We start from the raw sequence: 14,256 nt of genomic DNA on the forward strand, positions 1-14,256 counted from the left end.
TCCCAGCTACTCAGGAGGCTGAGGCAGGAGAATGGCGTGAACCCGGGAAGCGGAGCTTGCAGTGAGCCGAGATCACGCCACCGCACTCCAGCCTGGACGATAGAGCGAGACTCCGTCCAAAAAAAAAAAAAAAAAAAAATCAAAACTCAAAGCTTTTCCTCTAAGATCATAAACAAGGCAAAAATGCCTACTTTTACCACTTCTGTTGAAGTACTGGAAATCCTAGTCAGAGCAATTAGGCAAGAAAAAGAAATAAAAGACATCCAAACTGGAAAACAAGAAATAAAATGGTCTGTGTTCACAGATGACATGTTTTGTTTGTTTGTTTTTGAGACAAAATCTTGCTCTGTCCGCCAGGCTGGAGTGCAATGGCATGAGCATAACTCACTATAACCTTGAACTCCTGGGCTCAAGTGACTCTCCTGCCTTAGCCTCCTGAGTAGCTACACTACAGGTGCACACCACCACACCCAGTTAACTTAATTTTTTTGTAGAGACAGTGTCCTGCTATGTTGCCCAGACTAATCTCTAACTCCTGCCTTCAAGCAATCCTCCCACCATGGCTTCTCAAAGTACTGGGATTGCAGGCATGAGCCACTGTGCTCAGGCTAACATGATCTTACATGTAGAAAACCCTAAAGATTCCATTAAGAAAAAAACTGTTAGAAGTAGTAAACAAATTCAGCAAAGTTGCAGGATACAAAATCAACATACTAAAATTAGTTGCATTTCTGTACACTAATGAACAACCTGAAAAAGAAATTATGAAATTCACATTTACAATAGCCTCCAGTAGAATAAAATACTTAGTAATAAACTTAATAAGGGCATGAAAGATTTGTACACTGAAAACTACAAAACACTGTTAAAAGAAATTAAGGAAGACACAAATAAACTGAAAGACATCCCATGTTTATGGATTGGAAGACTTAGTTTTAAAATGTCCATACTACCTAAAGCCGTCTACAGATGCACTGCAATCCTTATCAAAATCCCAATGACATTTTTCATGAAGATAGAAAAAAAAATCCAAAAATTCATATGGATGAAGCTTGAGGACATTATGATAAGTGAAATTAACCATGTATAAAAAGACAATACCACATAATTCTACTTATATGAGATATCTAAACTAGTGAAACAAAGTAGAATGGTAGTTTCCAGGGGCTGGGGAGAGAGAAAAATTGTATAGAGTTTCAGGTTGGGTGCAGTGGCTCACACCTATAATCCCAGCACTTTGGGAGGTGGAGGTGGGCGGATCACTTGAGGTGGGGAGTTTGAGACCAGCCTGGCCAACATGGAGAACCTCATCTCTACTAAAAATACAAAAATTAGCTGGGCATGGGGTGTGGTGGCATGCACCTGTAATCCCAGCTAGTTAGTAGGCTGAGGCAGAGAACTGCTTGAATGTGAGAGGTGGAGGCTGCAGTGAGCTGAGATTGTGCCACTGCACTCCAGGTCAAGCAATGGAGGCAGACTCTGTCTTGGAAAAAAAAAAAAAAAAAAAAAGCATATAGAGTTCCAGTTTTGCAAGATGGAAAGGTTCTAAAGATCTGTTGCACAACTATATCTGTATCTATATCTGTCTGTCTGTCTATCTATCTATCTATCTATCTATCTATCTTTTTTTTTTTTTTTTTTTTTTTTTTTGAGATGGAGTCTCGCTCTGTTGCCCAGGCTGGAGTGCAGTAGTGGATCTCGGCTCACTGCAACCTCCACCTCCCAGGTTCAAGAGATTCTCCTGCCTTAGCCTCCTGAGTAGCTGAGACTACAGATTTACACCATCATGCTGGGCTAATTTTTATATTTTTAGTAGAGACAGGGTTTCACCATGTTGGCCAGGCCAGTCTTAAACTTCTGACCTCAAGTGATCCACCCACCTTGGCCTCCCGAAGTGCTGGGGTTACAGGCATCAGCCACCATGCCTAGCGACAATGTGCGTATAATTAACACAACTGTACTGTGCACTTTAAAAATGGTTATGATAGTAAAGTTCATGCTGTGTGTGTGTGTGTGTGTGTGTGTGCTTTTCCTGAGACAGGGTCTTGCTCTGTCATTCAGGCTGGAGTACAGCGGCACGAGCACAGCTCACTGCAGCCTCAAACTCCTGAGTTCAAGCAATCCTCCCGCCTCAGCCTCTGGAGTAACTGGGACTACAGGTGTGCGCCACCATGCTTCGCTAATTCTTGTATTTTTTGTAGAGACGAGGTCTCACCATGTTGCCCAGGCTGGTCTCAAACTCCTGAGCTCAAGTGATCTACCTGCCTTGGCCTCTCAACGTACTGGGATTACAGATGGGAGCCACCGTACCCAGCCCGTGTTTTTTAACCATGATTTAAAAAAAAAAAAAAAAATTGACAGATGTCTGCACAGAAACAAACAAAACATGAGGGGACTGGCCCACAGTGTGTTATAGACATTACAGTATGCTGTATGATAGTGACTGTTCACAATGGTGTACTGAGCCAGTGAAATGATTAAATATTCAGACTGTTTAACCAGACAAGCATAATACATGTAACAAAGTATGTTCATTTAAAACATTTTAAATTTTGGTCCCTTGAAAAGGGTTATACTTTTGTTTCTGGAAAATTAACTCAGGAGGAACATTTCATTCCCTAGTGAGGCTGGATAAATGACACACAGTTGAAATGCCTTATCTCCGAAGTACTTAAGGTGCCACCAAGCACCTTAAATGACAAAGCAGAAATCATCAGAGATTGACAGTTAAGAAGAACTAGGCTGGGTACGGTGGCTCACGGCTGTAATCCCAGCACTTTGGGAGGCCAACGTGGGCGGATCACGAGGTCAGGAGATGGAGACCATCCTGGCTAACATGGTGAAACTCCGTCTCTACTAAAAATACAAAAAATTAGCCAGGCGTGGTGGCGGGCACCTGTAGTCCCAGCTACTGGGGAGACTGAGGCAGGAGAATGGCATGAACCTGGGAGGCAGAGTTTGCAGTGAGCCGAGATCACCCCATTGCACTCCAGCCTGGGTGACAGAGCAAGACTCTGTCTCAAAAAAAAAAAAAAAACTACAGTGTGTGCACGTATTTATGTTATGTATGTGTCTGTGTGTTCATTCTCCAGAGCATCATTAAATGAGAATCAAAGTTCCAGACATCTCTCAATTGACTCCCTTAATTCAGCCACTCCTGAAGAGTTTAAGGTGGGCATCATTGGAGGTGGCCACCTTGGGAAGCAGCTGGCTGGCACACTGCTGCAGCTCGTCCCCATCCCTGCTGAAAGCCTGCGGATCTCCACTCGGAGGCCAGAGGCTCTGGGTGAGCAGCGGTGTGTGGGAGAAAGGGGGCTTGGTTGTGCTGTGTAGGTGTCAACAAAGCCATTTTGAAAGGGTCCTCCAAAGAGGAGTCCTTGCATACAGCGTGTGGAGTTCTCAGCTTGCTAGACCTAAGAAAGGTTAGAAGCATGACTTTCTCTCTTGTTCTTTAAAGCAACTTTTTTTCTCCATGTATATGTTTTATATCCATCTCTCCTCCCTGTGCCCTTGGTGGTGAATTATCTTTCTGGATCTTTGATACAGGGAAGCTTTCCATACAGAGTTCAGATCTTCTGACTGAATCAGTTAGGGTCTGGTTGGGTGTTATACAGTTCCAGGCATTTGCAGTTGGCCTTATGTTTTTAAAAATGACATTTACTGGCTTTTAAAAAATGTTTTGTGGTCGGGCGCGGTGGGCACACCTGTAATCCCAGCACTTTGGGAGGCCGAGGTGCGTAGATGACAAGGTCAAGAGTTTGAGACCATCTTGGCCAACATGGTAAAACCCTGTCTCTACTAGAAATACAAAAATTATCTGGGCGGGGTGGCGCGTGCCTGTAGTCCCAGCTGCTCAGGAGGCTGAGGCAGGAGAATCGCTTGAAGCCAGGAGGCAGAGGTTGCAGTGAGCTGAGATCACGCCACTGCACTCCAGCCTGGCGACAGAGCAAGACTCCGTCTCAAAAAAAAAAAAAAAAGGTTTTGTAATGATTCCATTTATGGTGATAGAAATCAGAACAATGATTTCTTCTGGGGAGATGGACTGAGAAAGTCCCAAAGGAACTTTTTCTGGGGAGATGAAAATGTTCTATATCTCGAGAGAGGTATGGGTTAAATGGGTGTATGCTTTTGTCAAAACTGATCAAACTATATACTTCATATCTGTGTGTTGCATTATATGTAAATTATACTTCAATAATAAAAAATGTAAAATAATATGCATATTATAGAAAATTTGTCTATAAGGAAGGGTACAACTACCTATAATCTACTCAGGTTATCATTTCTTTCCCATGTTTTCTTTTCTCTATATCAGTAATTGACACTATATATAGTTGTTTGTATTCTGCTTGTTTTACATAATGTATCATGAGCATATTCTCATATTCTTTTAACATTTTTTGAAATAATGATTTGCCCACGTCTGTAAGCCCAGCACTCTGGGAGGCCGAGGTGGGCAGATCACCTGAGGTCAGGAGTTTGAGACCAGCCTGGCTAACATGTTGAAACCCAGTCTCTACTAAAAATACAAAAATTAGCCAGGTGTTATGGTGGGTGCCTTTAGTCTCAGCTACTCAGGAGGCTGAACCCAGGAGGCGGAGGTTGCAGTGAGCTGAGATCGCGTCATTGCACTCCAGCCTGGGCGACAGAGTGAGACTCTGTCTCAACCAATCAATCAATAAGAAATAATGATTTTAAGCCCCTCCACTTTCCCACAGTAGCAGGTTACCCCAGCAGGCTTTGAGCACACTCCCTTGCTTCTCCCTAGCAGGGTGTGCTTGCTGTACCTGGTGTTTGGATGCACAGACTTTGTAGTTGTGCCCAGCAGTGGCTGAGACCACCAGACACCCTACACCATTCTTCCTTGCTCTGTTTTCATCTCAGGATTTAAAATGTTAATTATATTAGTAAGAGATTAATGTAAAAAAAAAAAGATTTTAAGGTTGTGTAGTATCCCAAAGTATGGATGTACTATAATTTATGTTAACTGTACCTTATTTAGTTGAACTTCCTTGTACATAATTTTCCAAATAAAGTTATTAGGTCAAAGAATTGGTACAGCTTTATTAAATTTTTTTTTTTTTTTTTTTTTTTTTTTTTTTTTTGAGACTGAGTCTCACTCTGCCACCAAGGCTGGAGTGCAGATTGTGGAGAGCACAGTGTTAGCTCACTGCAACCTCTGCCTCCCAGGTTCAAGCAATTCTCTTGCCTCAGCCTCCCCAGTAGCTGGAATTACAGGCATACACCACCATGACTAGCTAAATTTTTTTTTGTATTTTTAGTAGAGACAGGGTTTCACCATGTTAGCCAGGTTGGTCTGGAACTCCTGACCTCAGGTGTTCTGCCCACCTCGGTCTCCCAAAATGCTGGGATTACAGGCGTGAGCCACCGCGCCCGGCCCTAAAATATTTCTATACAATAAATGGCACACAGTTAAAAGTGTACAATTTGATGTTTTGGCACGTATACTCCTGTGAAACCATCACAAGGTAATGAACGTATCCCATCACCCCTAAAAGTTGCCCCTTGTCTTTGGTAATCCCTTTCTGTCCACTTCCCTGTAGCTCTCCACCCAGGAAACCAACAATCTGATTTCTGTCACCATAGATTAGTTTGCATTTTCTAGAGTTTTATATAAATGGAATCATACAGTTTATAGTGTTTTTTTAGTCTAACTTCTTTCACACTGCATAATTTGTTTGAAATATATCTAAGGTTTTTTTTTGTTTTTTTTTTTTTTTTTTTTAGACAGAGTCTCACTCTTGTCGCCCAGGCTGGAGTGCAGCGGCACAATCTCGGCTCACTGCAACCTCCGCCTCCCAGGTTCAAGTGATTCTCCTGCCCCAGCCTCCCAAGTTGTTGGGATTACAGGCACGTACCACCATGCCCAGCTAATTTTTTGTATTTTTAATAGAGACGGGGTTTCATCATGTTGGCCAGGTTTGGTCTCTAACTCCTGACCTCAAGTGATCCTCCCACCTCAGCCTCCCAAAGTGCTGGGATTACAGGTGTGAGCCACCATGCCCAGCTGAAATATATCCAAGTTTTTTTATGTATCAATATCCTTTTTTATTTCTGAGTAGTATTTCCTTGCATGATTATTCCACAGTTTATTCACTTGGTTTACTTAAGCTGTTTCCAGTTTCGGCTATTACAAATAAAGCTGCCATGAATACGTGTATATGAGTGTTCATGTGGGCAACTACTTTCATTTTTCTTGGGTAAATACCAGGCAGTGAAATGGCTGGGTCATGTGGTAAGTATCTGTAATTTTTAAAGAAACTTCTAATGTATTTTTTCAAATTGACCTCCCAAAAGGTTTTCAGGTATACTTTTTTACCAACATTGCATAAGAATACCCATTTCACTACACCCTGGTCAGTGCTGGGATCATTTTTAACATCACCATTTTAATATGCTTTACATTATTTTCTTGTTTTAATATGTCTTTCATTAATCACTAGAAGAGTTTTATTTTCTTAGGTTTTATTACTATGTCATATTTTCTTGAGGTGCTTTTGACCATATTTTCTGTTGAAGTACCCATATTTTTCTTACTTTATTTATGTATTTATTTATTTATTTATTTTGAGACACAATCTCACTTTGTCACCCAGGCTGGAGTATAGTGGCATGATCCCGGCTCACTACAACCTCCCTGCCTCCCAAGCTCAAGTGATTCTCATGCCTCAGCCCCTCACGTACCTGGGATTACAGGCACACACCACCATGCTCAGCTAATTTTTGTATAATATTTTAGTAGAGATGGGGTTTTGCCATGTTGGCCAGGCTGGTCTCAAACTCCTGGCCTCAAGTGATCTACTCGCCTTAGCCTCCCAAAGTACTGGGGTATAGGTGTGAGCCACCATGCCAAGGTTTATTTTTCTTATTGATTTGTAATGTTTTTTTCTTTTTTGGTTTTATAAATAGAGACAGGGTATCACTGTAATGCTGAAGCTAGTCTTAAACTGCTAGGCTCAACCAGTCTCCCCTGCCTCACCCTCCGAAAGTGCTGGTATTACAGGAGTGAGGCCACCACACCTGGCCATTTTTTTTTTTTCCTATATTCCTAAGGAAACTAGAAAAAAATCTTACCAACTGGGCATGGTGGCTCACGCTGGTAATCCCAGCACTTTGAGAGGCTGAGTCAGGTGGATCACTTGAGGCCAGGAGTTTGAGACCAGCCTGGCCAACATGACGAAACCCCATCTCTTCTAAAAATACAAAAATTACCCGGGCATGACGGCACATACTTTCAAATCCCAGCTACAGGGGAGGAATGAGAATTGCTTGAACCCAGGAGGCAGAGGTTGCAACGAGCCAAAATCGCACCATGCATTCCACCCTGGATGACAGCAAGACTCTGCCTCAAAAAAAAAAAAAAAAAAAAAAAAAAAATCTTACCAGTCAAGGTATATTTATCCCATCAATAGGACTAATATATGTGATATTTCAACAAAGTACATATATTCTTTGCAAAGCAATGTATTTATTAGAATAAAATTATAGTTGTAAAATGTCAGTGTGTGTTGTGTAAGGAAACAAGAATTCAAAATGCTCAACATCAGCTTCTATGCACATGAAAAGAATGAGAACAACACATGAGAGAATGATAGATATGCCTGTTTTGTAAACTTTGTCCTGTTGTATTAGTCTGTTTTCACACTGCTATAAAGATACTGTCTGAGACTGGGTAATTTATAAACAAAAGAGGTTTAATTGACTCACAGTTCTGCATGGCTGTGGAGGCCTCAGGAAACTTACAATCATGGTGGAAGGTGAAGGAGAAGCAAGTACCTTCTTCACAAGGCGGGAGGAGAGAGCACACAGGGGAAACTGCCATGTTTAAACCATTAGCTCTCGTGAGAATTCCCTCCCTATCATGAGAACGGCATGATGGAAACTGCCTCCATGATCCAATCACCTCACACCAGGTCCCTCCCTCGACACATGGGGATTACAATTCCAAGATGAGATTTGGGTGGGGGCACACAGCCAAACCAAATCATCTTTCTTCCAGGTTTATCAGTATCTAGATAACCGCAGCATTACATTTGCCATGTACTCTCAGTGGTTAACATAAGAAGTCACTCGCCAATGTCTGTTATATTCTGTTTTCCAATGACATTTACGACATATCACCAGATGTGAATGTACACTTTAGGTTTATACTTTTGAAAATCCATATTGCCTCACGCCCATAATCCCAGCACTTTGGGAGGCTAAGGCAGGGGGATCGCTTGAAGCCAGAAGTTGGAAACCAGCCTGGATAACATAGTGAGATCCCATCTCTAGCCTAAACAAAAAAAAAAAAAAAAAAAAAAAAAAAAAAATGAACTACCAGTAAGTGTTTTTATGCAACTACATGAGTTGCCAGTCTTTCTTCATTTATAAATATCCTAATAAAATTAATTTGTATATACTTTACAGAAACTGTTAAATATTTGCAAACTCCTCTCAGCCTCTGATTTATACCTTCCACTCTCCTAGTCTTTTCCACCACTTCAAGCCAGCAGCTCTGTAACTTTGGAAAAGTCACATGATTTCTTGAATCCTCAGTCTCCTCATCTGTAAAATGAGACTGCTACTCATTTCTGCTTCATAAGGTCCTTGTGGGGGTTACACCTTAGACACTGTAAAGTACTTTGTATATTATCTGACACATGGTTATCCTGCAGTACATTGGAGTAAAAGGCTTCTCTGAAATTTTTTTTTCTTCCTAAAAAAAAAAAGTCTGGGCAGCACATGGTGGCTTATGCCTGTAATCCCAGAACTTTGGGAGGTGGAGGTGGGAGGATCATTTGAGTCCTGGGGTTTGAGGCCAGCCTAGGCAACATAGTGAGACCTTGTCTCTACACAAAATAAAAAAATTAGCTGGGCATGGTCACACTCACCAGTGGTCCCAGCTACTTGGGAGGCTGAGGTGGGAGGATCCCTTGAGCTCAGGAAGTTGAGGCTATAGTAAGCCGTAATCACACCACAGGTGACAGAGCAAGACCCTGTCTTAAAAAAAAAATCGGAAATATTCTAGCACTTGATCTAAAAGTAAGACAAAGATGAATTGTAGGCCAGGTGTGGTGGCTCACACCTGTAATCCTGGCACTTTGGGCAGCCGAGATGGGCAGATCATCTGAGGATGGGAGTTCGAGACCAGCCTGGCCAACACAGTGAAACCCCAGCTCTACTAAAAATACAAAAATTAACTGGGCGTGGTGGCACGTGCCTGTAGTCTCAGCTACTACTGCTGCTTTAGTACTAGAGTTAGGGCATTGCTGCATGGCTTTTAGAAGTCCTGTAGGAAGGAATATCTTCTGATTTATGGAGCAACAAGACTTGGGTTGATTTACTGAGCTAAAATAATGATCACCCTCTCCCCATAGTTGATGTTCAGGTCAAACTCCTTAGTACTGTGCTCTTTCTGTCTTCCTTTTTCCCTCCCAGGTGAGCTCCAGAAGCTGGGAATCAAATGCTTTTACCATAACGCTGATCTGGTGAGTTGGGCCGACGTGATATTCCTCTGCTGCTTGCCATCTCAGCTGCCTAATATCTGCGTAGAAATTCACACCAGCCTTGAGAAGACCAGCATTGTGTACAGCTTTGTAGCTGCTGTCCCACTACCCAGGTATCTTGTTAGGGTGAGAACGGAACTGGCACAACTGTTCTGTCTCCCTATCTCTGACTTCTGCCTCCCACCTCCACTGTAGCCCCTACCTCTTAGAGCTGGTCATTTCCAGTAATAAGGGGGAAGCAACTTTATCTGTAGAAGAACATAGTTAGCCAATCTTCTTTGTAACTTCCCTGCTTACCCACAAATAGTACCCACAAACCATTTTTGTTGCTGTACAAAGGTTTACAATTGCAATAGAACATTTATTCCCATTACTTGAACACTGAAGTATTCTCCTTATGCATCAGTGAGAAGAGAAATCATCAGTCAATAACATGAAAAGTTACTGAAAGTATGTGTCAAGTATTATTTCTGCACACTTAGTTTCTAGCCCAGTGCCTGGCACATAACATTCAATAAGTAAGGATTTGTTAGGTGGATGAACAGTCCAATTAATTAGTGTTCTCAGCACAGACCCAGACCCGCATTTATCTCTGAGCTGTGTGGGGGAGTCTGTTTATGGGTTGGATGTAAACACAGTGGGTTATGTGGTCATTTATTCCAGTCCTGGCATTGCACTCCCTGTCTTGGCTTTACTTCCAGGCTGAAACTACTGTTGAACCACACCAATATCTTGCGGCCTCAGTATCAGTATGGTGAAGATTCTGTCAGCATCTGGGGGGCCAATAAGAAAGTCATAGCTGCTCTCCAAGATCCTACGATTCTTCAAGCTACCTGTCCCTACAGTCCTGCTGGTCATGGCTCAACATATTTCTGGCATTCTTTTGAAAATTACTTTCCTTTTGGCCCATTGCTGTCTTATTAAATCTCTCTCTCTCTCTCTGTGTGTGTGTGTGTGTGTGTGTGTGTGTGTGTCTGTGTGTGTGTAAGGCACAAGGTACTGCAGGAGAGCTACTTAGGAAGAGCTGAGAAGCCTGATCATTTGGACTTGTTAAAGACAAACTAAAAACCAAAAGAGGAGATAGCTTATTTCAATAGGAGGATGTAATGTTGGACTAAAATGGCTTTTCCCTGTTCTAATCTTGCAGTTTTCTCCAGTTCCTTCTCCTTATTAGCAACGACTATTCTAGAGACACTTTTTACCATTAGCAATGTCTACATTAGTTGTATCTGTCCGCCTTTGGGATGGTCAACACATGATGTGTTATAAAGGGCACAAGTAGGGCTTGTGGCTCAGGAAGGCGTGTTTATCTTGTGGTTCATATTACCAACCTGTCTTGGAAAAAAGGTGGCTATTCAAAAAGGTGGCTATTCACTGTCAGGGGTTTATTCTAGGTTCTGTGCAACCATTTTTGGTGGTGCTAACTGGTATTTACCTTCTCATTGATGTGTAGGGGGAATAATCCTCAAGATCAAGTGGTTGGAGGGAGTGTTTTATGCGGCCCTAAACATATGCACAGCAAGAAACATGGCCCACTCCCAAGTGCTGCAGCTTCTGAGTGAACTCTTTCTCTCCGTGCACTTTGAAGACTGTGGGAAAGACACAGCATCTTGCCCAAAGTTTCAAATAACAGATTTTGTCAGCAAAGCCTATGGCAAGAACTTGTCTCAGGAAAGGTAAGGGCATCAGACAGCTGGCCATTCTCATTTCTCCCAGACTCTGCTTAGTTAATGCTTTTTTCTTTTATCCTTTCATGTTCTCTTTAAACACTGATAAAAATCATACCTTGCTGTAAAGAATTTCAAAGAGTGGAAAAGTAAATGTCGTCCTTTGCCTTCCAAATCCTGTTTCATAGATTTCACCTCTAACAGTTTTTATATTTTTATCTATGCATTTACAAAGATTTATATTGTTATAATGTATATGCACATCTATTCCTATATATACAGTGTTAGACGCATGGGAACTATGTATTCTGCTTTTGTACTTACTGTATCACAGCTACCATTCTATGTTAGTACAATCATAGCTACTTCATTTATGAGCAGCTACCTAGGTGTCCACCAGACACATTTATTTCATTAAATTTATTCACCCTGTCTCACTTGATAGAGATGTAGTTCCTCGTCCTATCCCCAATTTTGCATTACGGGCTACTTTTACTTTTTTTTTTTTTTTGACACAGTCTTGCTCCGTCACCCAGGCTGGAGTGCAGTGGCGCAATCTCGGCTCACTGCAAACTCTGCCTCCCGGGTTTAAGTGATTCAAGTGCCTCAGCCTCCCGAGTAGTTGGGATTACAGGAGTGTGCCATCACGCCCGGCTAATTTTTGTATTTTTAGTAGAGACAGGGTTTCGCCATGTTGGCCAGGCTGGTCTCCAACTCCTGACCTCAAGTGATCCGCCCGCCTTGGCCTACCAAAGTGCTGGGATTATAGGCGTGAGCCACTGCGCCCGGCCTGCTTTGAACATTCCTGTACTTTGCACACTTGGACCAGTATTTTGGTGGCATATGTGAAAGAATCTCTGGGTCAAAGGTTATACGTATTTATATTTTATATTTGATAGGTATTCCCAAATTGCTTATAAAAAATGTGGTACTTGTTTACATTTCTACCAACAACATATGAGGGTGCCACTTCTCTATTTGATAACTATCAAATAAATATTTTTGATCTTTGATAATCTAATATGCAAAGATTATTGCTCTTATTACTAGTGACTTCCATGTCACTAGATCCACTGGATGCTTTAAACTCTTTTTCTTCCTTAATTATTGAACATGCCATCCTTCTTGAAGCAGTCTCTCCTCTAGGCTGCCATGATCCCTCCCGTTCTCATTTTCTTCCTGACTCCCCGGCCCCTCCTTTACTAGCTCCTCCTCTGCCTCACCCTTAAATCTGGGTGTTTTCAGGGCTCTATCCTAGGCCTTTTTCTTTTCATGCTGTACTTCTTTTCATTCTATACTTTGTTCCTGGTGATCTTTTCCACTTTGGGGACTTAGGTTGCCATCTTTACACTGACCATCTCTAGCCTAAATGTCAGTGCTATGCCTAGGTAACTGTGTATTCACCATCTCCACTCAAACTCACCACGTCCAAAAACATACCTGCTCTTATACCTGCTCTTCTAATGTTTCTTACCTAATTATATGCTGCTTCACCAAGTTGTTCAAGTCAGAACCCTAGAAGTAATCCTAGATTCTTCTTCCCCTCTTATCTTTTGTATTCCAATCAATCATCAATGGACAGTTTATTTTCTATGCCTGTGATTCACTTTTGGCTTGGAGATTTTTCTTTTTCATTATCCCAGGGATTCCCCTCACTTTTCTGTTGTATTGGATTTCTTGTTTCCTGTCATGGAAACATCTCTTGTTTCTCTCTCATGAATTACTTCTTAATTTGGGGGAAACATATCCTGCAGTACCTTCCTGAGAAAGGGTGCATTGAAATAATTTTCACACTCTTTGAGATGTTTTTATTCTAAACTCCTATTTTATCGAGAACATAGCCAGGTATAGAATTGTAGGTTGGAAATAATTTTCCCTTAGAATTTTGAGGCATTGCATCTACAGCCATACCACCCTGAATGTGCCTGATAGCATCTGATCTCGGAAGCTAAGCAGGGTCAGGCCCGGTTAGTACTTGGATGGGGGAATTTTGAAGCATTGTTTCATTGTCTTTCAGCTTCTAGAGTTGCTGCTGAGAGTCACAGTGCCATTCTAATTCTTAATCTTTTGTCTGAAACCTGTTTCTTTCCTTTCTGGAAGCTTATAAGATCTTTTGACCTCAGTATCTTGAAATTTTATGATGTGCCATGATGTAGGTCTATTTTAATTAAATGTTGAGCACTTGGTGGGCCTTTTTTTTCCATTAACTTTTTTGTTTTTATTTTTATTTTTTTGAGACAGGGTCTTACACTGCTGCCCAGGCTGGAAGGCAGTGGTGTGTAATGTTGGCTCACTGCAACCTCCACCTCCTGGGCTCACATGATCTTCCCACCTCAGCCTCCCGAGTAGCTGGGACTACAGGCACACACCACCACGCCTGGCTAATTTTTGTATTTTTAGTGATAAATCTATCAAGTGATATAGTGTCTGGGATTGCCTTCAAAATAATCCAGCAGATGGGGGTAAAGGAGTAGAGGTGGGATTTTGGATGAGACAAGATTAGCTATAAATTGATATTGTTAAATCTGAGTGATAGGCACACAGAGTTTTGTTATACTATTTTTTGTTAAATTCTTTTTTACTTAATACTATTCTATGTTTCATTCTATTTTTGTTTTAAAATTTCCATAATAAAAACAAAAAGTTTCCTTCTATTAGTTTGTCAGCCCTAATTTACTCATTCTAATTTTACTCTTCTCAAGTTTTAAGAAAACCTATGTCAAATTTTATCAGTTTCCCTTTTAAGCATTTAATGAGATTTTTGTTTCTCCTCTCCTTTAAGATTGTAATATTTAATTAATGTTGTAAACTATATAGTTTTCCTGTCAAATTTTCCTTGTTTTTTTTTTTTTTTTCTGAGATGGAGTTTCACTTTTGTTGCCCAAACTGGAGTGCAATGGTGCGATCTTGGCTCACTGCAATCTCTGCCTGCCGGGTTCAAGCGATTCTCCTGCCTCAGCCTCCCGAGTAGCTGGGATTACAGGTGTCCACCACCACACCCAGCTAATTTTTTGTATTTTTAGTAGAAATGGGGTTTCACCATGTTAGCAGGCTAGTCTTGAACTCTTGACTTCAGGTGA

At 41.5% G+C, this 14,256-nt stretch overlaps 1 protein-coding gene across 1 annotated transcript in view; it reads left to right on the top strand.

Moving 5' to 3' along the window:
• NOXRED1 (NADP dependent oxidoreductase domain containing 1) overlaps positions 1-14,256 on the top strand; it is a 31,744-nt gene that overhangs the window by 9,452 nt on the left and 8,036 nt on the right. The window contains exons 3-6 of the mRNA XM_009212037.4: positions 3,093-3,286; positions 9,442-9,622; positions 10,211-10,362; positions 10,963-11,185. Coding sequence (XP_009210301.1) covers positions 3,093-3,286; positions 9,442-9,622; positions 10,211-10,362; positions 10,963-11,185 — 750 coding nt within the window. The remainder of the gene's footprint in view (positions 1-3,092; positions 3,287-9,441; positions 9,623-10,210; positions 10,363-10,962; positions 11,186-14,256) is intronic.

The sequence above is a fragment of the Papio anubis genome, chromosome 7, assembly GCF_008728515.1.
Source record: "Papio anubis isolate 15944 chromosome 7, Panubis1.0, whole genome shotgun sequence".
Lineage (NCBI taxonomy): Eukaryota > Metazoa > Chordata > Mammalia > Primates > Cercopithecidae > Papio > Papio anubis.